The sequence below is a fragment of the Lissotriton vulgaris genome, chromosome 4_1 (genome assembly GCF_964263255.1).
Source record: "Lissotriton vulgaris chromosome 4_1, aLisVul1.2, whole genome shotgun sequence".
NCBI lineage: Eukaryota > Metazoa > Chordata > Amphibia > Caudata > Salamandridae > Lissotriton > Lissotriton vulgaris.
This window is the reverse complement of record NC_141691.1, coordinates 140,505,704-140,530,952: the sequence shown is the minus strand read 5'-3', so window position 1 is coordinate 140,530,952 and position 25,249 is coordinate 140,505,704. Positions and strand designations below refer to the sequence as shown.

Below are 25,249 nucleotides of genomic sequence, written 5' to 3'. Positions count from 1 at the left end.
GTCGCTGTACATGGAGCTGGGGGGCACTGTGCTGGGGTTGGTAGGTCCTGTGATCATAAAGTGGATGCTGAAATGGTCAGTCTAGGTGAGTTGTGTGATGTGGTTTTTCTTGACTCTGTGGCTGGACGTGAAGATGGGGTTAACAGTGTGTACTGTGATGTGGGTGGAGTGGGGGACCAAGCTACTTGAGGCCAATGTTGCTCATGCTTTCCAGGAGGTCGGTTGTGTTGGTGTCGTCTAGGTGGAAATTGAGGTCTTCTAAGAAGTAGTGCTCGGAGTCAATTGTGTTCAGGCTGATGAGGTCAGGGATGGCTTTGCAGAAGCTAGGGCGTGGTCCTGGTGGTCTGTAGGCAAGGGTGCCTCTGGTGCTTTTCCCGTCTGTGTGTAGTTGGAAGTTGATGTGTTACATAATCTGGGTTGAGTCATCTGCGGAGGGCATGCAGTGGATGGTGTCCTTGTAGATTATGGCGATTCTACCTCGGTGCTTGTTGGTTCGGTCCCGGTATGCTATTTTATAGCCTTCAGGAGTGGAGATGGCGATGTCTGGTGCCGAGGCTTTGTTCAGCCAGGTCTCTGAGAGGAAAATTACATCCAGTGTTAGGAATATTGTGTCAAAGATCTCTGTGATGTGTTTGCAGAGTGATCATGTGTTGAGTAGAATACACCAGAGTTGTGTTGAGGTGGACTCAGTCGGTGTGGTGGGTGCAGTCGCGTTTGTGGTGTCTGGTGGTGTTGGTTGCTTCAGTGTTGCAGGGAAAGCGGCAGTGTCTGTGCGTGGCAGCATTGGTTGTCGATGCTTCTGGAATCCAGTGTTCAGAGGTCGGCAGCTGTGTAGCTACGTGGGGTGGAAGTGCCAGGGTTCCTGACGCTGGATGCTATTGAGGTGCAGACAGGTGCAGTTGGGCTTGTATTTGGCGCGCCAGCGGCGCACTCGCTGCGCTGTTGAGCAGCAGCCTGCAAAATTAATCCTGAGAGTTGTTAGGGGCTGGAATGGAGTGCGAGAAGCAGGAACCTGCGGCAGTAGAAAAATTGTGGGAATGGGCCGGGGGCGGAGAGGGCTACAACCTAAATCAGGGGCAACGATGAACAGCAGGAACTACCAAATAAAACAAAAGATGACCAAATACTACAGAAGAAGTTAAAATAGACTACAACGTTACCAAATTAAAATTACCAGTAAACCAGGACCAATTCAAAAGTAGCAGCGTGCAATGTAGCGGCGTACCAGGCAAGCGGTCACTCAACAGCGGGACCAAACAGGAGGGCGTGGAGGGCTGTGAACGAAGCACAGTCTGTGTAGCTAGGCAGCTGTGGCAGCAGCAGTGGGTGGAGTAGTGCACAAGACCAGGGGGGCTGGGGCTACGTTCCGTATGAGCTAGAAAGTCTTTTTAACCGCATCGCTGCTGCGGTTATTTTTCACCTACGCGGCTTTTTTCTAAAAGCCGCGTAAGATGACGAGCTCAGCTAGTCATCCGCACACGCCCCCCGTGGCTGATGACGAGCTGAGCTCGTCATCAGCATCGAAGGGGTTAATTTGAAATGCAATTCGAGCATTGTCTGGAAAATGCAGAAGGTTGCTCAGATCAGGATCCAAGAACTTGGAATGACATAGTAATGCAAACAACCGGAAAACCTCACTACGTTATTGGCTAAATGAAGCTAATGAAGAGAGTTGTCTCAATATGGTAAAATCACAGCGACCTATGGAGGAGGGGGGAGTTGGAAAGACTTTGGAGCAGAGTTGGGAAACGTGATCGGTATGGAGCAAGCTCACAAACGTTGTGCTTCTCTGGTATGCAAGAGCTCTAAGGTGAGCGCAGGAAATTCCCCCTTTCCCCCAGCTTACCTCTCCTCTTCCTCCTCCTGTCTCCCTACATCAGATTCTCACTGTATTCATTTTGTGAAATTGTCTGGTCCGTGCCTTATCAGATTTCTACCATCTGAGATACCCTCTCGGTGTCCAGTTCGTCAGTATTGGCATTTAAAAAAGGTTGAACTCTAGAAAGGGAACCAAACTCACATTCATAAACCACTTTGAACAGTTTAAAAATGTCACGTAAAGGAACTGTGTACTGCTGAGTAGAATGTAAATGCAATTTCTTACGGATAATTCACCTCAGATTCGGGGCTGGATCAGAAAAAGTTGAAATAGTTGTCCCTCGTCGGCAGCTGATGCCTTGGCTACATTTCTACTCTAGTGCTTACCTGAAATAACGCCACGGAGCTGTGTATAGCGCCACTCCAGTGCTCTGATGTCAATTCCTTTTTTTCTCGCCCTTCAACGCAGATCCGGAGTTGCTCTGTGTTAAAATGTATTCCTTATAATATTTTTTGCAGTATTTTTATGACAATGACCCGACGAAGAGGCGAGGCTTCCTTAAGTGTCGCTACTATCACTCTTGAAGTTCGGTGGTCACAGTACCTGGCTTTGGAGTTTAAATCCTATGCATGGTTCCAGGTCTGCTTCTTGCTTCTTTATGTCTGTCAAGAACTAGGAGGAATCTGTCTAGTCTGGAGACCCTGATGAGCAACATAGTCACCTCGCATTCTACAGTATAGCTTTGGCTACGTTTTTGATGTTGTTCCTTGCCGTACTGATTTTGGACGCAGAACAACTCATGGGTATAGCTGGTTTTGGGCCTCCTGTGCACCTTGCTCATATTTTAGGCAAGAGCATGTGTCCACAAGGTCAGTTATGAGGCGGGCTTCCTTCACTCTTTTTTAAAACTCTGCGGGCCTCCTTTTGTGGCTCTAGAATCGCAATGTCTTCACTATTTCTTCCGAGGTTGTGCCTAGAGGTCTCTCTTTGAGGATTCTCTTTCCTTTAAGGTAGCCTTAAGCAAAGCACCTGAGGTCCTAGGATTGCCTTCACCAGTTGCAGATATTGAGGCAAATATTTTGATGGAAATTTGCCAGTTTGGCTTCAACATATCAGAGCCACTGTTGCCTTTTAATGATGTTTTGTTAGATTCTATTATGTCTACTGGAATTAGGTCAGCTTCTGCACAGGTCATCACTGTCCAGTTGCTCATCCTTGTTTGACTCCAGGCGATCCAAAATGTCAGTACTCGTCTGTTCCACGGGGAGCTCCTGTTTTTCCAAGAATTGTGACCGAGAACCTCAATGTTTTGAAACCGTGGGAAAGAAGTTTTTTCTTGAAGGAGCCTGGCTCATCATATCGGTAACGTCACATGCCTATTGATGCACTATTTCCATGCTCTCTGCGAGATAATACAAAAGGTAGGAGTAGTTTGTGTTAGTTATAGTCTTCTTTACTCCTTAAGCCAGGTCTCAGTGGCCAGGTTCACAGGCTCTTCTGTGGCCCTTCTTAGACATGCCTGTGGGCTCTCCTTACTGGAGCTGTTCAGGCTAATAAGGATGCAGCCTTTGATGGTTCCCACCTCTTTGGTGAGCTCGCCTCTTTGGCCTTTGATACCATGACACAGAGGCATGCCGTGACCGAGATTGTGATTTGAAATCTTCTACATGTATGTCCCATAGGCTGCAACAGATGTGCAGAAGCTGTACAGGGCTTCAGTCTTACAGGCATTGCTAGCACTTCTGACCAGATCAGATTGGCAGCTGTTTAGCACTCCTTGTAGCTACAAAGAGGGAGCGCTGGCTTCAAGAGCTGCACAAAAGACCAAAACAGTAATTTTCTTCTTCATCCTTCCTGTCAGACCATTTTAATATCTCCTTCTTGAGGGTATGTGCCTTTGTTCTGACTCTGTGGCTGTATGGCCTACTGGGGCTTTATTGATCTTCACATCGGGATTCATCCTCCCATCGGGAGCCTCTTTGACGAACTCCATTTTATTTCTGTGCGCCTGCTGGTGCTTTAAAGTTGCAGGACAGGGGGCTGTAGCTACAAGTAACTAATTTGGGTTGGAGTGCCTTCATCTTTCAAAAGGTTTCATAAGGTCAGATACCTGGTATCTGTGTTTTCCCTGGAAACTTGAACTTCTCTTTTCATAGCCTCAAGCAGGACCAATTAGAAACTTTTGTTGGCCGTGGTCTCCTCTTGTTCGGGTAGTCTTCATTCCTTATTCTCAGGAGAGACAACAATCTTCCAGGTCTAAACATCTCCAGTAGTGCAATAGCTTTCTTCTCCAAAGAGTTAGGACTGCTTCTAGGGTACCAGTCGTAGACAGGCTAAACTACATTTTCCAGCTGGGAGACAGCAAAAGTCTAACACCAACTGTTTTTTCTGAAAATGTGCTTTCCTCGTCTCTTGTCTAACTAGGACTACATAAGGATAGCTAAACGTAACTCTGAGAAGCACTTCCAAAGCCTTCATCGGAGGGAGAGCAGGATCAAGGCCTCAGTCCTTGGCAGGCAGCCATCTTCTTCCAAGTCCAATGGTGTTCCTATTCCAGGGTTTGGTGAGCCTCAATGAATAGCAACACTTCTGAACTGGTTTAGTGGAAGACATGAAACTATCCCAGCCAAGTTTCCACACTGAGCCCCTCCCAGCTTAGTGGTGCTATTGAGTGGGGCAAAACAAACCTAGAAGGCACTATTCTGGAAGAGGGAGGAGATGTAATGATAGCAGAAGTCTATTTCCACTGGTGGAGTTTTAGCAGCCTGAACATTGGTTTACCTATTACAACGGAACGCCTCTCTACCAAGATGGCCTTGATTTCCCACTACTGAAGTCTCTGTTCAACATTCTGATGACTCCACGCACCAGCTAAAGCTAAGTCAAGTAAGGGTCATTTTTGAGCTTATGGGTGGGTAGTGGCATAGGATGCTAATGGAAATTGTAGGTTTTTGGGGTGAGTAGTTGCATAGAATGGTAAGGGTAATTTAGGAGGTTTATGCGTGGTGAGTGGTATATTTTAATAAGGGTATGATTTAGAATATAAGGATTTAATTTTTTCAGAGGAAATACAAATCCATCTCTTCTAATACTACAAGTTCAGATTTTGACAGGTTTAAGCAGAGAAACTGCCTGGCACTTCTGAAGTCATCATCCTAGTCTACTGAGCCTCGACCTAGGGTCGCACTGGGGAGCCGAAAGCAGCCCTGGCAAAAATGTTCAAACTAGCACTTCTCTCTTCCTTTCCTTACTCTACCTATCTGTTCCATCCATCCTCTACCTCGCACATTATTTCCTCTCCATCTCTGATATGATTATATCTACCACCCTCCATTCTTGCCTCCCTCCCTCTCTATCTCTCCCTCCCTCACTAGAAACGCCTTTGCGCGTGCTGCCACTAACCTTGAGGAGCTGGGGGAAGTGGGTATGCCCAGACATGGGTCCCTTGCTCACTAAGCCACTGGATTCAAGCTATCCTGGCTGAAGACGGCTGATAGCCAGAAACCGGTCCTAGGATGCTTGAATCCGGTCCAGGGAAGACATGACTTGGCAGTTCGGGCTGGACTCTTCCCATGAGGCACATGGTCAAGACTGATTTGCATATGGCCATGTCTGAACTGGGGTTGCTTGGTGAGCAAAATAACAATGGATTAAACCCAGATCTGTGACTGGGGGTGAATGTTTTGCCATTGTGCAACATTCCGTCCATCATCTTGTGTGTTTTGGTGTTCACCCTATGTGGGAAGGGTATGCCCAGACCTTGGTCCTTTGCTCACTAAGCCTCTGGAGTCAAGCTATCCTGGCTGAAGACGGCTGATAGCCAGAAACCGGTCCTAGGATGCTTGATTCCGGTCCAGGGAAGACATGGCTTGTCAGTTCAGGCTTGACTGTTCCCATGAGGCACAGGGTCAAGACTGATTTGCATATGGCCATGTCTGAACTGGGGTGGCTTGGTGAGCAAAATAATGATGGATTAATCCGAGATCTGTGACTGGGGGTGAATGTTTTGCCATTGTGCAACATTCCGTCCATCATCTTGTGTGTTTTGTTGGGAAGTGACTGAGGCACCAGGATAGCCCTGGACTTTCAAAACAACCCTCCAGGGGCTATATGCCACAAGTAAATTGCTTGATGGAATAAAAGGCCTATATGGCTGTGCCTGGGCTGATCTTACAAAAGATCCTATTAATAAATGTTTCCCTCTCCATGTGCGAAGCGGGAGGAGGCTGGTTTTCAAGTAACCATGCTGCAGAAAATGGCACCACCAGGTGATATTGCCCTTTTTCATTGAATGTCTGTGCTGCGTGTTGTCATCAGTCGCCTCCTGTAAAGTACAGCCAAAAGTGAGGCCTTTGGCACTGCTTGTAACATCTGCTTCTCCTTTATGTCCATGGTCCTTGTGCCTTAGACTAGGATGCAGCGCTTTGTGCAGGGTTTCATACGACCATTATTGTAGTCTGTCCTCATTTCAAATTTGCCTGAGAAAATGTAGAAGAGAATGCTAGCTGTAGAAACCAAGAATTAATCTCTCACAAACATTGAAGAACACTGTCTTCATGACCATTGAAAGCATTTCTTAGGACTTCCATGATGAGTATATTCTTTGTTATGTTATCCCTTGAGGGTATTCAGGCACCAGAGCAGGAGTGTAGGTCTAGAGATGCTGTTTGTTGAACATCCAGGTCTTCAGCTTCTTGTGGAAGTTGGGGAGTGAAGTGGTGGCCCTGATGTATAGAGGGAATTCTTCCAGTTTTTGACTGTTGTGAAGGAGAAAGCGCAACTTCCTGTTTTGCTTCTGCGCATAAAGGGGGACTTGTGTGGGGCAGAGAGAAGTGGAGTATAGTTGTCTGAAGAGTTGGTAGTGTTAGTCTGATGTTGAGGTAGGCTGGGCCTGTATTGTGGAGGGCTTTGTATGCATGGATAAGAAATTTGGATTTGCGGCTTTTCTGAATGGATAGCCGGCGCAGTTCTGCGGGATAGTGCGTGATGTGTGTGCTTCTGGGGAGGTCTAGGATGAGTCTGGTGGCAGTGTTCTGGATGGTTTGGAGTCTGAGTGAATTGACTGGAGATGCCAACATAAAGCATGTTGCCGTAGTAGTCTGCTGGTGATGATAGGGACGGGGTGGCCATGTCGCGCAGAGGAAACGCCGCCTGACATCGTAAAGAGTCCTATGTGTTTGTTCCAGTTTAAATAAGTGCCCCGCGAAACTCTTGCGAGACTCTCGCAGACCTAACCATCTAGATAAACAAATATTTCAAAACCTTACTTTCTCAAAAACTACTGAATGGATTTACTCCAAATCACAATAAGCATTGGTAAATGCATTTGGCTTTGCTTCACGATTAATAAGAAATGTGGGAGTAATGTATGTGTGTAGGGTGAGTGGTGCGTGAATGAAGGTTGGTAAGTGTCTGAGTGCAGGTGAAAGTGCCTGAATGCATGGTGATTGATGTAGATGCTCGCTCTGAAATGGCAGATAACTTTGCAGGGAAGTTGGGGGCAATTTAGGGTAAAACTCTGTTGTTCTAAGCTCTCCTTGTTCAAGTCTGTCCATTGAGAAAACCAGGACAGCCTGAGTTCAGCTTAGGCTGTCCTGGAAATCTGGAGGCTTTGTGCAAGATGTGTCACGTGATACTGCTTCAATTTGTGAATCCTGAGTTATGTTGTTTTGTTTATCAGAGTGACTAAGTGCACAGTCACCGAATGCGACTTTCATGTTAATTAATTCATCAGTGGTCCACGTCATTGACTTTGGCAGAAATACACCAATCACACTTCTTTGCTGCTCAACTGCGTGCGAAACGTCTTACTCTTTTACTCATAAATACTCTTTCGAAGGCTTTAAGTGTTATTTGCACATATGGTCATTTAAAAAAAAAAAAAAATTGGGTTGCGAGTTTGTGCTTTTTGTTCAACAGCTGCTTCGGTGTACAGTGCGAAGACTATTTAGGGTGCGGGGAATGAGATTTTGATCTATTATCTGATCTACTTGATACCTATCTCATTTGAGTCCCTTTTTGGATCGGTTATTGACTGTCATTGAGTAAAAGACAAACCCACTTAGGTTAAATCAACCCCATAAACTGACGCAACTTCTAAAGAACCACTTACGACTGGGAAAGTTTAAAGGTTTATTATAAAACCAAAATCAGTTGCAAATACAAACACCTCAATATAAGGTTCAACAGGTATACAGGTACAAGAAGGAACATAAACTCTCTAAGAAACCTCAATCGACAGAAGAAAACAATCAAAACCAATTCGAAAATCAATAAGTTGAATATCATTGACACAAGGTGAATCTGAAGCGTCATTTACAGAAAGGAAATGAAACAGGTTAAGCTGTCCCTACACTATGCTAGATGACATCCCTACTCAGCAAGTTCTTTACCTAAAAAAAAAGGTGTCAGCAGTTTGACTCCCGAAGAAGTTCAAACTCTCTTAGTCTCAGATGGAAACCTATGTCGCGTAGCAGTACCCTTTCTGCCTACCCATCCGCTCTCTAAGGGTCCTCAGGCCATCTGCTCTCACTTCTCCCCGGGGTGCTGTCCCTAATACAAAATCACAGTATGGGTGGAACGCCCCTTTGAGACGCCCACCACGTATACATTTCACGTGTTCTTGCTTCTGGTTTTTTCCATAGTTTCGTTTCCTTGAGTCGTCTGTTAAGTTGACCTTGCTTCCCAGGCGCCGTCTCCATCGTGCTGGTACCCCCATGACATTCCGGTTGACTCCTCCGGACCCGAGCCTATCTCCTCAAACAGAGCTCTATTCATCAAGCTTGTGATTGGTACCCCCCTCGCACCTGGAAACAGACACTTCGAAACAGGGCCCCAAATTCCAGGCTCCCCTTATCTTACTAGGCCGTAAAACTTCGACCAGCATTGGCAATTTAATTTAACGAGACTTTTGACTCTTGGCTCACACGTGCAGATCAAAGCTATCCCACTATCTCTCCAAGCCTACTAAATTATATGCAGTAGTCTGCACTCTGTGAACTCTTATTTCTTCTGTTTAAAATAATATATTAACACACCACTCTAAAATTATACAGTACACTTCTATAAAAATATTGCCTTTAACACACATATATAAGTAAGCAAATCATTGAATAATATCGAATCCATGCTACATGAAAGATACAATGGTATATTTCCGTTCTTACACAGTGCCATATGGTCTGCACGTTTCTTCATTTTACATTTCATCTCTTTCTCCGTTTAGTAACTACATGCATGGAATCTGTTTAACACGTCTAATGTTCCTAAGTATTTTCACACATTTCTACATTAGCCCACTCTGTATACGGGCTTTTCTAATTCTAATAAACACTCTAGAGTAAATACGGATACATTTTCTCACTCCTTAAGTTACATAAGCCAACTTTACGCCACAGGCTTGTAAATATGATACAGACATAATTTTCATTCAAATTGCGCTCTCTCAAGGACAAGTACCCAGCAGCATTTAACAAGCCACGAACGGGAATAAAAAAAGAGTAATGTAAATAAAAGAGAAGGGGCAGGACAGAGGATGTGGCATAAGGGCCAGATCTGCCGACCTTGGATCTGGGTTTGAGTCTCAGCAGGGGACGGAAGAAGGGTAGAGAGAAATGGTGTTCAAAGACAGTAAATGAGAGTGAGAAAGAGGGCAGAGTGGAAGAACAAGACTAGAGATAAGGAAAACATGCTAGTTTAGTTGTAATACATGTAGAGAAGAGAGACTGAGAAAGAGAGAAGTCAACTTACATTAAATAGTTGAGAAAAAGGAAGGTACAAGGCAAATAGAACAGGGGGAAAGCAGTAGAGCATAAGAGAAATAAGGAGGCAGACGAAAAGAGAAAGAAATCCGAAATTAAAAACGTGAAGAGAAAGAAACTGTAAAGAAAGGGAATCGCAAGAAAGACTGGAAATTAGGTATACGGAAAAAATACAACCGAAGATTGCTTAGCTTCACTCTCCTCTTTGTGCTCGGCCTCCACCGCCTTCTCCAGGACTTGGACTTTTGCAGCATCAGGGCCTGGCACTCCTCCAGCGACTTGAGCAGGCTCGTCTCCTGGCACAGCAGCTCCTGCAAGTGGACACCAAAGCCCGGTTTTGCTTTTTGTGGGCTTATTTTTTATGGTCACAGTTCTGCGAGGAAACAAGTATAATTAACAAGCATTTACAATGCAATGGTTTTGCCTTTGTTAAAGTTAGAGCTATTGGCATTGCTCTTGACATTTTTTTTTTTTTTAACATAAATAAATGGCATTGTCATTTACAATGCCAATAGCTTGATCTCTCGCAAATGCCACACACAAACGCACACAGAGAGCCCCCCCCACACACACAGAGCCCCCCCTACACACACAGCCACACAGAGCCCCCCACACACACAGCCACACAGAGACCCCCCCCACACAGAGCCCCCCCACCCACACAGAGCCCCCCTGTCCTGTCCCAGTAGCAGTCCCAGGTGGTGTCCCGTGTAGACGTACCCTTCCCGGAATCTGGTCCCCATACCTGAGCGTTCCCATGTCTGAAGTTCTTCCCGAACCCTGATCTAGGTAAATATGATAGATAGGGATTAACCATATGTTTTCAATGTTTTCAGGTGTACGTGCCTAACCAATATTTGCTACCTCCTAGGAAATGTCATTATATGTTTTCCTGCATATTATAACTTTTGAGAATCCATCAGTGCCGGGGTATGGGACCCAGGCTAAAGTCGGCCTATGGAGGACTATGATGCAATCTTGCTTGCCCCAAAGATAAGGCTGTTTCATGCGAAGTACAAACCGGCGGAAGCGCTCTCCCATTTTCCCAGCTAATGGACCTCCAAACACAACCATTTCGGCACAACAAAGGAAAGAGTTAACTTTTTCATAAAGAAAATACCCTAGGTGGTCGAGGGCACACCCACTGCATTGCAAATGTAAAAAAACGTATGGGGACAGGAGGGGGCCCAAATACAATGGTGTGATTAATTTATATTCACATACTGCAGGGTGCGTGAAGAACGCAAAATCGGTAGCAACCGGTTCCTTAATGTATTGCTCCTTTTTCAACAGGATATGGGCGTTAAATTCCTTTTGTCAATTTACCTAAAAATTCAACCGGGCGCCGGTAAAAACACAGCAGCTGAAGATGTATTATCTTAAAATGCACAGATTGGATTATTATGCCGAAGTTTTCCTTTAAAGAGTACTAAAGGCGAGAATTATCATAATTTGTTCGGCCTCATTTGAGTTTTAAAAATGCACAAAATCCTTCACCAGAGAAAAATAGAATGTTCACACAATGTCCTTCAAAGTAAAATATAAATTGTCAGGTTATGAAAATATATCACCCGAACAAAAAGTTATTAATTCCATAAACATGCTACTCTTGCATATCTGATCAAAGGTACTTGCTTTACGTGATACAATTCTAAAGAGCAGCAAACTGTATGTATGGCCAGTTTTATAGTTCGTTAAACTTCAAATTCAATTAAGTTGACTAACATTGCAAGCGCCACGGAAGGACTCGACAGTATTCGTGCTGCAGAAAAATAATCAGCAGCCCAGCCTCACATGAGGATTTCCTGTTTCCTTCACTCGAGGCGCATTGACCCCGCTGCATACATTTTTGTAATATAGATCTTTCCTCCAAAATTGGGCTGCTGCGGAACTTGGAAAGGGATAATTCCATTAGACAAAACGTTATTTGTTTCAATCACAGAAAGTTACACTTATTTTACAGAGTTTAGAAGAAATGGCTCAGTGTGCGGTTGTCTTCAAGCATACAGAGAAAGTACATTAATGGCGTATGTATACAAGTACTGGGAAAATATTTGCTAAATGTTTATTTTAGCATTTCTGTAAGAGCTTTCCTGCCTAATTTTCTTGCCTCTCGGGTCGTTTGCTTCCATGTGTCTAAAGCCAGGTTTCAACGATTCAGACTTCTCCACCCTCTTTGAGCTTTTATTCCTTAAATGTATGAGTTTTAGAGAAAAGAGGGACTATAATGACCCAAAGGAAGACAGAAGGAAACACGGTCAAAAAGTGTCCATGTGTGATAACTTTCGTCAATCCTGATATGTTAGTCAACAGAACTTTGCATGTTGGGACTTGTAGTTTCGCTTTTAACATCGCACTGTGTCAATATTTAAATGCGAAAATGCTACAGGCTAAAAAGGTTCACTGGCACCGCCGCATATAATAGTGGGCATCTAACCCGCATGCACACACTTGTCGCCTCTTTAGACGCACTTGGTTGTGTTGAGGAGGCATTAAACGTGAGTTGAAGGCAGGGGGATCTCCCCCACCCCCTCTGCCAACTGGACGCAGCAGCCCAAGAGACACACGTGGCCATCTTCTCTCCACACACTTTGCTTTACAAATTAACCAGGGCGGGGTCACATGCGTTAGATTACGCCCCCTCTCCCCAAGTACTCAAAGCACACACTGCCAGGACCGACCTTAAGAAAATATTGATGCAAACGCAGATTGTAGCAAATGCATCTGATGTTCCATCACACCCACCCATCTTCGCACTGTACTACTGCCAGCCCTCATGCAGGACCCTGCTTGGATTCTTCTATGTATGTACCGACACTACACCCACCTTAGTATCATCCAAGCACCTCAAGGCTGCCGACATCAGTAGCAACCGGTTATTCACAAACGTCAGCATACTACCATAATTACACCCTTGTGTTCCTGATACTGTACGGAGTAAAGGAGGCTGCGTAGGGTTCAAGACAGGATCACAGACACTCGGCAGAACATTACACACCTCAGCAGTAACAACAGACACTCACCTGCTCTTCCTGGAGCAGAGGAGGGAGCTCGATTAGGCACAGATGCTCCGGTAAATTCCAGTGCGTGGAGGGAGTTCAGTTGACTGCATCAGTCTGTCCGCGCTTCACCCGCCTGCCCTACCCCGGCTGCTCTTAGCGCCAGCAGGAGTTTTGACCCCTGCGGATCGCCGTCTTCCCCTCTCTCTGCCTGCTGAGCTTCACTGGGGCGTTACCGGCCGCCGGGCCGGCTTCTCCTCCGTGCTGGGGAGATTCAGTAAGAGGTCAGCCCTCTGTCTGTCTGTCCTCCTGTGCCCCGTCCCACGTTGCTCTAGGCTCAGTAGGAGTCCACGTTGCGTCTGTCTATCTTCCCTCCTCTATTGCCCAGCACCAGGACCTCTGAGGCAGCAACAGCTTCACATATCACAGGTGCATTCTGGTACACGTGGTCCAGCTGCTCGCTGTTAAAGCCTCGGTGCACCTGGCAGAGGCGAGGCTTCAAAGTTGGACATTGGACAACACAGCGTATTGGTGTCACCCTGTGGGGAACGGGGTCGGGAGAATGAGAGTCGCCACAAGTATGAGTCTATCTTTAACCACTTTATTCGGTTTGACAACACCGAGGTAGGTTCAAAAAGGATTTAGAGAACAGTGTCCTGGGGGACAATAACAATAAACGTGGAGTCTCTCCGTTGGGGAAACTTCCGAAGTCTTCGGTTCCGGTCTTGAGGCAGCTGGAGGTGGCCACAGCTCCGGAGATGCACTCGGAAAAAGGAAAAGAAAAACAGCCACGTTAGGGGCTGGGGTCGGTCTATACAACAGGTGAGAGGAGGGTAGGGTAGTGAGGGATCACCAGGGTGCTACCACCAACTCTAGCAGTCTGGGAGTGTAGACGGCCGGCAAGGTACGACGATAGTGACCACCCTCAGGCTACCCCGTCCCACCCCGTGATTTGAACAACCCTTGAAAACGCCCCCGTACCTTGTGGAGCCACACTTCTCCCCTGGAAGTGTGGCGAGACGGCTCGTGGTATCGTTGGCCTCCTGGCTTGTCGTCACTCAGCTCCAGGGGTCCTAGCAGCAGTTCCACGACAGTTCCTTCGTCTTCTTCCGTGGCGTCCTCCTCGTGCTTCGGCTGGCGTTCCTAAGGTCCCGCCCCGACAGTCCAAGACGGGGTTTCCTTAAACTCCCCCAGCTCCTCTGATTGGGTAGTGTCAGATGACGTCTTCTCACCTGATTGGCCGATCGCTGTAGAACATGCCCCCAACGTCATAGAGGCTGGATACTGAGAAGCACGTCCCTGAGGCAGAGCCGGGGAAACCCAGGAAATGTCCAAAGGATCCTGCGGACGGGGTGGAAAGGAAGAAACGTTAGCAAGGACACCCCGTCCGTCCGAATCAGGAAGCTCATCTAGGTCAGGGAGCTCGGCTTCGTGACACACCCCATGTGCTGGTGTCACCCGGTGCGGTCCGCACCCCCCAAGTGACGCCACTGCTACTACCGTGGGCTGACAAAGGAGAAATCGTACAAGTTCTACTTCGGACTTAATTTCCGTTACGTGAGAGTGGCAACACAGGCTATACATTTGATATTGTAGAGCGTGTTGATTGTTGGCACAGAATTGAGACGCCTCCGGCCCCCACATACCCTCTACTAGCCCTTTGACCCTCCTACATTCTCATTTCCTGCCTACCACCTACAACCACGTTAAGGGCTCTTCTCTTGACATTGTGATGAGTGCCAGCGTGGAGGGATGAGTGGCACTAGGACTATCTCTGCAAGCATCTAAGTCGGTGTCACAGAGAACAAATTCATCAGTGACACACACACACACACAAGTTTGCAGTCTGGTGCAAAGTACGATACTGCACAGCATGTTTACAGCTAGAACGTCAGATAAAGTAGGTTTAATGGCCATTTATAACTTCAGACCGATAACCAGCAAAGGAGACAATTTCATGTGAAGCAGCTGGATCGAGGGAATCGACTTGAAACGACAGAATGGTCGGAAAGGTTTTGTAGCACACGGACAGCGGGAGGGGTGGGGCGGGAATGAACGGCGGGAAGGCAGAATGGTCGTAAAGGTTTTGTAGCACACGGACAGCGGGAGGGAGGGAGGGGGGGCGGGAATGGTCGGAAGAATTGGCTTGGTAGTTTAGTCTGCCCTGTTCCCATGATGCACTGGGCCAGGGACAGACTGATTTGCATATAGCCAGGTTCTAGGCTGGGATGGTGCAGTGAGATAAATAACGGTGATGGATCAAGCCCTGATCTTTGGACTGGGTAAGAGTGGTCTGCTTAATTCAGACACTCTGTTCATCACCACCCCCTTTTCTGAATCGATTTTGGCCACTATAGGTGTGGCAGGGTATACTCAGACATGAGTCCCTTTCTCACTGCACCATCAGGATTCAAGCAAGCCGGGCCGAAGACGGCTGAAATGCCAGAAACCGGTCCCCGGTAGCTTGTCTCCTTTCTGGTGAAGAATTGGCTTGGTAGTTTAGTCTGCCCTGTTCCCATGATGCACTGGGCCAGGGACAGACTGATTTGCATATAGCCAGGTTCTGAGCTGGGATGGTGCAGTGAGATAAATAACGGTGATGGATCAAGCCCTGATCCTTGGACTGGGTAAGAGTGGTCTGCTTAATTCAGACACTCTGTTCATCACCACCCCCTTTTCTGAATCGTTTTTGTTAAGAGTGGCAACACAGGCTATACATTTGATATTGTAGAGCGTGTTGCTTGTTGGCACAGAATTGAGACGCCTCCGGCCCCCACATACCCTCTACTAGCCCTTTGACCCTCCTACATTCTCATTTCCTGCCTACTACCTACAACTACGTTAAGGGCTCTTCTCTTGACATTGTGATGAGTGCCAGCGTGGAGGGATGAGTGGCGCTAGGACTATCTCTGCAAGCATCTAAGTCGGTGTCACAGAGAACAAATTCATCAGTGACACACACACACACACAAGTTTGCAGTCTGGTGCAAAGTACGATACTGCACAGCATGTTTACAGCTAGAACGTCAGATAAAGTAGGTTTAATGGCCATTTATAACTTCAGACCGATAACCAGCAAAGGAGACAATTTCATGTGAAGCAGCTGGATCGAGGGAATCGACTTGAAACGACAGAATGGTCGGAAAGGTTTTGTAGCACACGGACAGCGGGAGGGGTGGGGCGGGAATGAACAGCGGGAAGGCAGAATGGTCGTAAAGGTTTTGTAGCACACGGACAGCGGGAGGGAGGGGGGGCGGGAATGGTCGGAAGAATTGGCTTGGTAGTTTAGTCTGCCCTGTTCCCATGATGCACTGGGCCAGGGACAGACTGATTTGCATATAGCCAGGTTCTAGGCTGGGATGGTGCAGTGAGATAAATAACGGTGATGGATCAAGCCCTGATCTTTGGACTGGGTAAGAGTGGTCTGCTTAATTCAGACACTCTGTTCATCACCACCCCCTTTTCTGAATCGATTTTGGCCACTATAGGTGTGGCAGGGTATACTCAGACATGAGTCCCTTTCTCACTGCACCATCAGGATTCAAGCAAGCCGGGCCGAAGACGGCTGAAATGCCAGAAACCGGTCCCCGGTAGCTTGTCTCCTTTCTGGTGAAGAATTGGCTTGGTAGTTTAGTCTGCCCTGTTCCCATGATGCACTGGGCCAGGGACAGACTGATTTGCATATAGCCAGGTTCTGAGCTGGGATGGTGCAGTGAGATAAATAACGGTGATGGATCAAGCCCTGATCTTTGGACTGGGTAAGAGTGGTCTGCTTAATTCAGACACTCTGTTCATCACCACCCCCTTTTCTGAATCGTTTTTGTTAAGAGTGGCAACACAGGCTATACATTTGATATTGTAGAGCGTGTTGCTTGTTGGCACAGAATTGAGACGCCTCCGGCCCCCACATACCCTCTACTAGCCCTTTGACCCTCCTACATTCTCATTTCCTGCCTACTACCTACAACTACGTTAAGGGCTCTTCTCTTGACATTGTGATGAGTGCCAGCGTGGAGGGATGAGTGGCGCTAGGACTATCTCTGCAAGCATCTAAGTCGGTGTCACAGAGAACAAATTCATCAGTGACACACACACACACACAAGTTTGCAGTCTGGTGCAAAGTACGATACTGCACAGCATGTTTACAGCTAGAACGTCAGATAAAGTAGGTTTAATGGCCATTTATAACTTCAGACCGATAACCAGCAAAGGAGACAATTTCATGTGAAGCAGCTGGATCGAGGGAATCGACTTGAAACGACAGAATGGTCGGAAAGGTTTTGTAGCACACGGACAGCGGGAGGGGGGGGCGGGAATGAACGGCGGGAAGGCAGAATGGTCATAAAGGTTTTGTAGCACACGGACAGCGGGAGGGAGGGAGGAGGGGGGGCGGGAATGGTCGGAAAGGTTTTGTAGCACACGGATATGGGAAGGGGGGGCGGGAATGGACGGCGGGAAGCAAAAACAAGCACTCACCTGGACTTCCTCCGGCGGCGGACGGCCGCAGAATGACCAAAACAAACCTGGACGACAAACCCCGCCCACCGCCGCATGACGTACCGAAAAGCCAAAAATTCTCGGGAACGCCCCCGAATCTGGTCTGGGATTGACGGACAGAGCCGTCTCCCAATGGCTAGCCTCCATTTATGGAGCTAGCCAATGGGAGACTGGGGACGTTCCAGTCCCCACACACAGATATCATTAAGTTTTTCCTAGCGCATGCGTACTTCGTACGCATTGGCTAGGCAAAACCTAAAAAGCAGCAAATGAAAGGCAAGCTGAAGTAGTGCCTCAAGGAACGAAGGTATGCATTCTGATATTAAGTTAATATTTCTGCAGAGTGCATGCCTTGATTTAACTTAGCCTCAGGAAAAATTAGGCCTGGCTATCAATGTTAATTTGGAGATCGACCCGGATGAAGGGTGGTTGAAAGGGAGAGTAGGGAAGGTTAAGAAGCAGAAAGGGGCTGTGGCTGCCATTGTGCATGCTCGCTGTGCCTCTGTTGACGGGACACAAAGAACAACAAACCGATAAGCTGATGAAAACAGTACTTTGGCAATGGAAAACTGATTGGAGAAGCACACTTCTACAACCAATAGAAATGGAGGGAAAGTAAGTGGGAAGCACAGGAACCATAGACAAGCAAGGAAAGCAAGTCTGAGAGATGTAAGCTCCTTTTAAGAAATATTTATTACAATAGATTTCGCAAGCAGAGCGCAAGCACTGTGCAGGCACAACCTAACAAGCATTTACAATGCAACGGTCTCGCCTTTGTAAACGTTAGAGCTATTGGCATTTTGAATGACAACATTTTTATTTATGTGTTGGTTTTGAAAACATAAATAAATGGCATTGTCATTTACAATGCCAATAGCTTAATCTCTCGCAAATGCAAGACCTATTGCATTTGCACCCACACACACACACACAGAGCCACACACACAGAGCACCACACACACACAGAGCACCACACACACACACATCCACATCCACCTACACACACACATCCACCTACACACACACACACACACACACACACACACACACACAGAGCCACACAGAAAAGTAGTTTCCACCTCACAATGCAAACAGAACGCACAAAAATTTGCTTCCAGGACGGACGCAGACCTCCACTTCACAGGGGCACACGCAGACCTTCAAATAGACAGGGGCACACGCAGACCTTCACTTCACAGACAGGGGCACAACGCAGACCTCCACTTCACATACAGGGGCACACGCAGACCTCCACTTCACATACAGGGGCACACGCAGACCTCCACTTCACAGACAGGGGCACACGCAGACCTCCACTTCACAGACAGGGGCACACGCAGACCTCCACTTCACAGACAGGGGCACACGCAGACCTCCACTTCAGACGGGGGCACACGCAGACCTCCCTTTCACAGACAGGGGCACACGCAGACCTCCCCTTCACAGACAGGGGCACACGCAGACCTTCAAATAGACAGGGGCACACGCAGACCTTCAAATAGACAGGGGCACACGCAGACCTTCAAAAAGACAGGGGCACACTCAGACCTTCAAATAGAAAGGGACACACGCAGACCTTCAAATAAAAAGGGACATAGAGACAGGGGCACACGCAGACCTACACTTCACAGACAGGGGCACACGCAGACCTCCACTTCACATCGAGGCAGACATACACTTCAGATAGTAGTAGTCTGTTGGCACCTCTCTGAGACTCGTCTAACTCCAGAGCATATCGAGACTCCAGTACAGTCATACATACACCTAGAGCTCCGGGTCACACTACAGATTGCAGTACCTCACGCCGGAGCCGATCCTTCAACGCAGGCGGTCACCCACCTCGACAGACTGTCCGCTGTCCTCCCGCAGAACCAGGGCCAGCCTGCCCGAACTTCGGCAACTCTCCTGCCCCGCCCGCTGCTCACCTCTTCAGCACACAATAACCAGGAAACGTGTCCCTCTGCGGTAGGTTTGAGCGAAGGAAGAGGCCAGGCTGTGGCAGGGGGCAGAGGGACACCCCTAGCCGGGGCCGGACCGGCGCCAGCACGGCCCGGCGCCAGCACAGCCCAGTCTGAAGAGGCACAGAGATGGAGGGGCCGAGGAGGAGAGGCGAGGCAATAGAGGGCAGGCAGGATTACTGGAAGGGAGGAGGGAGGGCCAACGGAAGGGGCAGTGACACAGAGGGCATGAAGAATCAGGAGGGGAGGGACAGAGGAGGGCCAAGGAAGTGGAGGGTGGAGCAAGGAACTATCGTGCATGCGACGGCGGTACGAGAAAAGTGGCTGAGGCGAAAGAAAAGGCAGCCATCACAACACCGAAGGGCTAAGTTGCGCTATATAAGTCTTTTTTCATTTCATATAAACTTAATGGAGATTGCTGCAAGCACAGCACCGACTCCCAGGCAATAAGGCATCAGGATTTGTCATGAAGATTCATAGGCATCGGGTAAGAGACATGTACAGAAGACCACGTTAGTAAATAAGCAGGCCTGCTTAGAGGAGGTCTGACAAGCAGATAGGCATAGTAAACGGTCCTATACAGAGCCAAGTGAACTGGTACAGAACGCACTCCCACGTCGCAAATCCAAGGAGGAAAAAGGTTTTACTGAAGCACTCCCACGTTTGCCAATGCTTGCGCACTGGGAGCCCCGTCCACAGCGGAGCATCCCGTAAACCTGCACAAGGCGCAGTGTCTGCATCGGGCGCCGCCTCCCCATGCACACCAGGAAACGATGGCACCAGCAGCGTCCCTCCGTGGCCATGCAGTGCCCAGGGCAGCGAGTAACACACCACTCACCGTGGGCGGAGGCGTGGGCTGCAGCTGTCCTCGGCAACACCTGCCCGTCTTCGGGGGCTCCCTGCCTGGGATGCTGCGTCGCTGCCTCTCGCTGATCCCGCGCATACCCCGCCCCTCTGATCTTACACAGCCCCGCCCAGACTGCAGGGTGCAGCTAACGGGGACGGCTGCTCAGCAAGACGCGCAACCATTGGACGCTGACGGTGGACGAATGAACAAGAGCATCGATTGGTCTACAGTGAACGGCTCTGTGTAGGAAGCTCTCAGGGGAGAGCAAAAGGCCCCGGCATGGGCATAAAAGAAGGACTACATGATAGCGCTGTGTTTGTCAAATTGCCGAACGTGTATACACAGTTCAATTTTTTCTGATTAAGATTGACGCTTGAGTTTTCTAAAATAATAATAATAGCCTAGATATATAATATGTAAGTGAGAGGCCATTCACAAAACACAGTAATGCCTGCACGGCGAGGCTGGAAGACAGACAGGCGCAGACAAGCAAGAGAATATGTTCAAAACACAGTAATGCCTCCACAGCGAGCCTGGAAGACGGATCCAGGGGCCTGGCAGGGTTCAACAGTCAAAGAACCGAGTCACAAAAACATGACATGTAAAGGAGAGGCATCAAAGGGGACGGGGACCGGGACCGAGCTGGCACAGACTGACGAAAAAACAACCATGTATAAAAAAAAAAAAGGAAACACTCACAATGCCCCACCTCTGAAAGACGAAATGAAGGGGGCAGGGCTTAAAAAACACACAAACGCCCACGAATCTGCTCCCAGAATGATTGCCACATCTCTCTTCCAATGTCTAGCCTCCATTTATGGAGCTAGCCAATGGAAGAGAGAGGCGGGTTAAAGCCCCAGTACTGGGGATCAAAATTTCTCGGCTGCGCGACACTGCTGCGCAGTGTACTCTAGGCCGAGACCTAAAAAGCACAATCTGTGAACCAAAATCTAGCTTCCTGCCAAATTTGGTGTAATTCTGTTCAGCAATGTTTGCGGTTGTGCTTCTTTATGAAGTCTATAGAATATGCATGGGGGGTTTGTGTTTTGGGACCCCCCTTTTTTCTCAACTTCCATTTAACAGATTACCCTGACATATTCCATGAACAAACTATACAGAAAAGAGAACTTTTTTGGAAAGTTTTGTGAAGATTTGTCAAATGGTGAAAAGTTATTTAAAAACAAAAAACAAATTTCCTATAGAAGCACTGGCCTAACTCTACCCATTGGCGACCACTACCATACACTCCAGATTGCCATGTGTAGAAGCCAAGTTTAATTGCACACCATGATCATATTGTAATATTTCATGGATGCCCTTCAAAACTGAATTCAACTAGTAAAGCTTTTTAGCAGATTTGTCTGACTTTGAGCTGTATAAGTCCCATTCAAAAATGTCCTGGTGGTGAGCCTCTGAAGCTTCTGGCGAGAAGTCTGGGATCCATTGCTTTACTTAGTACACTACCGATGAGCTGTTGAAGTTCAGCATCAACCATGGTCCACACATTCTCCAGCTACAGTACATTGGAGCGTTACATTAGGGTTGAACCGCAGGGTGGAACATAGTGCTCAAAACGTTTACGTTATAAATAATAATAATTATGTTTTTATGTTGCACTTCATACCACAGGTCTGCGCTTTATACGCCTTAAACATAATCTTTCACGGATATTCCTCTACAGTGGTACTCACTTTTGCGCTCAATAGGATCGAAAGCGGAGTTGGACTAGCTGAGGTTCAGTCTTGTGATGTGCAATTTGCTGCAGATGTCAGCAGCAAGCTTTTTACTCGTTGTACCACCACACCCTACATATTTTAAAAATATCTGAGAAATCGTGGCTTTTTTTATTTTTGGACTACCTGCCCGTGTTTTTAGAAAATGCATCTCGTATTTGAGGGGGCAGTGAAGGGAGAAGAATGGAACTCCCACTCCTTTTGACCAAATTTGTATTTTCGAATCCCATTGCTTCACTTGCTTAGAATAAGTTTGGACTGTTTAAAGGGTAGATTTTTCAAGTCCAGCCACGCAAGTCATTTAAAAGATTATTATTAGTATGGCAAGGTTACCGGCAAAGCAGCCCTTCTTACTAGCCACATTTTTTGCTTGTTTTTGTTTAATATGAAAACCTGTTTTAATCATTGACTTGTCTTTGTGTTTAAGGTCTGGCCTAGCTACTGCTTAGCGGTTTCTCCATCCTCATGCAATAAACAAATAATAATAAATAAATGAATAAGGATATCTGCGCAGGGTGGCCTTAGGTCATCTATTGAGCCATTATTCACATGTAACGTTGCCATGAAAGCACAAAAGAAGGTGCAGTAGCTCAGCCCACTTCAGCCATTGACTATCTGGCGCTCAGATGGCCACATGTCCACATGCACCTAAAGACAAGTGCACTTTAGTGCCATTACTGGTTTGCTCATACGTTACTTTTCCAATTTAGTTTGCGGTCCATTCTTTATCCTTTTGTATTCTTTTAGACATCCATGTGCGCTTAAACTATGTCTCCAGGTTACTGCAATTCGAAGCCAACCGTGCCTTTCGGTTGCAACAATAGGAAACATGTTGTCCTGTAGTGTACTGTCGAAGTAAAAATGATTTATATACCTTTTCTAACTACACCTGTTTGCCAGGAATCACGGATATCGTTCTGCTAAAATGATATCTCATTGTGACTAGTTTTAACATGTCAAATTTGTATCCTAAGTGCCTGGCTACAGCATTTAGGCACCAGCATATTTTCTCCTTTTTGTTGCATATTCCTTACAATAAATATCCCCTAGTTTATTAACGTCATATTTCTTGGCTTTACCAATGCTGTTTTTTTTTTAATTTGCCCATTTTTCAATGATGCCCTCCAAACAGTTGTTTGCAGAGAATTTCGCTTTTGCTTGTATGCATTACAGGCAGAATTGTTTTGTTATAACCTCGCTGTTTAATGTATCGGAACATCTAATTAAGCCTTTCCTGGAGGATTTGAAAGAATCTGAGTAAAAATGAGCCTGTGTCTCTTTCTATAAAGCGCGTCGATGTTTTTAGAAATTGCTCGTCTTCTTCCAGTGGAGGGACGCAGCTTGCCCGAGAAGTGTTGTTGTGCTGAAAGATTCTTTCCTTCCTCCTAGGATGCTGTCCTCTTCCACAACACGCTGTATTATAATCTTTTGTACGGAAACATGAATGCTTCTGAAGAGGACGTGTATGAGGTGGCCAAGCTGGCCGGCCTCCACGAAGCCATCCTACGGATGCCACATGGCTACAACACGCAGGTTGGAGAGCGCGGACTCAAGCTGTCAGGTAAATCTTTCATTTGCTTCTAGAACTGCGAGGGGGGGGGGGAGCCCGGCCAGATCCAGGTGTGCTGGGAAGACTGCATCAGGCTCCCGAGCCCGGTTCCAAGGCATCACGCAGGTGCAGGTGGACCAGTGATGCTGTGTCCAGGGACAGAATCCCATTGGCTGAGGTCCAGACTACAGTCCTCATGCGTTGCCAATAATGCATGACGTTGATTGGCCCCCTCCATTAAAGTGGCAACTATTCTACCTCGCATAACCTCTCTGGGTTGGCAATGACAGGCCAAGTTAGTTCGCTGGATGAGGTACACAACCAGTTATAAAATTTGCAGTAGTTACTGTAGAGGTCAAATGTTGAAATAGTCCCTTTACCTTATGTCAGCCCCTTCCTGAAAAGGTTTGATGTTCAGAGTGCATATAAATGAGTTAGGAGGAATCTGTGTGACAAATTGAATGGACAGGAGTTTAGCACAAACTGATGCTTCAAGAAACCCCTAAACCCTCACATCATAATCTCCTGTGCTGCACTAAAAAATGGTTTACTTCCCTAAATAGCTCTATATGTTCAGAGCAATTAATCTGGAAATTTCTGAATATTGGTTTAAACTGATGGAGCGTACTTTCTCCAGTTTTATTTGGTCTTATTCACAACCTCGAAGAGCCTACAAGCGCTTGACTCTCCCTAAAGAAAAAGGAGGCTTAGCCCTTCCTAACCTTAAGCTATATTATTGGGCTTGTATGCTTTCATATAATCATGAACTCTTCTTTCTATTAGATGATAATGAGACAGTCTCAGGGGAAGACCAACCATCGATTCACCAGCTGGTATTAGGTAATAAGAGCAAAGGCTATATGTGGCGATTTCTCTATGATAGCTACCACCAAAGGGTCCGCCTAAAAACCTTATTGGGAGGATTTAAAGCGTGGAAAGCTGTGAGGAAATTACTGGGTATAGGACGACTCTCGCTTTACTCTCCTCTAAGTAACAATCCGGCCCTCCCTGAAATATTCAGAGATGCCTGTATTGATAGATGGAATATGGCAGGAATTACACATTTTGGATGTCTTATTTCAAATGAAGGGTTACACTCTTTTGAAACCTTGAGGGAAATATATCACTTGGAATGGAGGGATTTTTTTAAATATCTGCAAATCAGAGATTTTTTTAACACGAAGGATTAGGGAAAATACCCCATTTGATAAAATACCGACAGCAGAAACCTTAAAAAGAACCAAAAAATTCACAATTGGTGAGATATATTCTCACCTGCTATCCCTCCTTCCGAACAATCTTGAGAAAACAGCACAGAAGTGGCAGGGGAAATTAGCAATCAGCATAGAAGAATTTAATTATGCATATGATTTATCTCAAACTATCCTCATGTCAACTAAACTGCAAACTCAGTTTTATAAAACCTGCTTTTTTATGTATTATACCCCTGATAGAATCGCCAAATGGGGAAGTGGGAGGGGTACATGTTGTTTTAGATGTACTTTATCTAATGCAGACAGCATACATATATTTTCCTCCTGTGCAAACTTATCCTTTTTAAAATTGAACATTGAACGGTTTCTAACTGATGTTTTAAAAACGGAAATAACCCTTTCTAATGAAATGATTTTGCTTGGGGCGACTAGTCTCGCAGAACTATCTCCTGGACACAAATTAATATTTATCGCAATGGGGGTCTTAAGAATCTGTATCGCCACCGCCTGGCTAGACCCTAACCCACCATCTTTTCAACAGTGGTTTTCTAGATTGTTAGCTATATTTAACTTAGAAATGGCTATATATAAAAGAAAAGGCAGAAGACGGAGGGTCCGGGGATTAAAAATCTGGAATCCCTTAATTGAGTGGTCTCAATCCCAAGGCAATTCTCTGTAACATAAGGCCATAACCAGCGTGATCTAAGAACTGCCAAAATGTAATTTGTTATGGCTGTAATTTTTTTTTTTTTTGGTGTTTTTTTTTTGTAATTAATAATTATTTAGATGCTGTTTGTATCTACCCAAACAGACTGGAAATGTTTTGGCTGGTTGATTAACCTATTTACCTATTTAGCTATTAATGTATGATT

General features: G+C 46.5%; 1 protein-coding gene across 1 annotated transcript in view; it reads left to right on the top strand.

Moving 5' to 3' along the window:
• ABCB7 (ATP binding cassette subfamily B member 7) overlaps positions 1–25,249 on the top strand; it is a 796,257-nt gene that overhangs the window by 618,809 nt on the left and 152,199 nt on the right. The window contains exon 13 of the mRNA XM_086918402.1: positions 23,004–23,175. Coding sequence (XP_086774528.1) covers positions 23,004–23,175 — 172 coding nt within the window. The remainder of the gene's footprint in view (positions 1–23,003; positions 23,176–25,249) is intronic.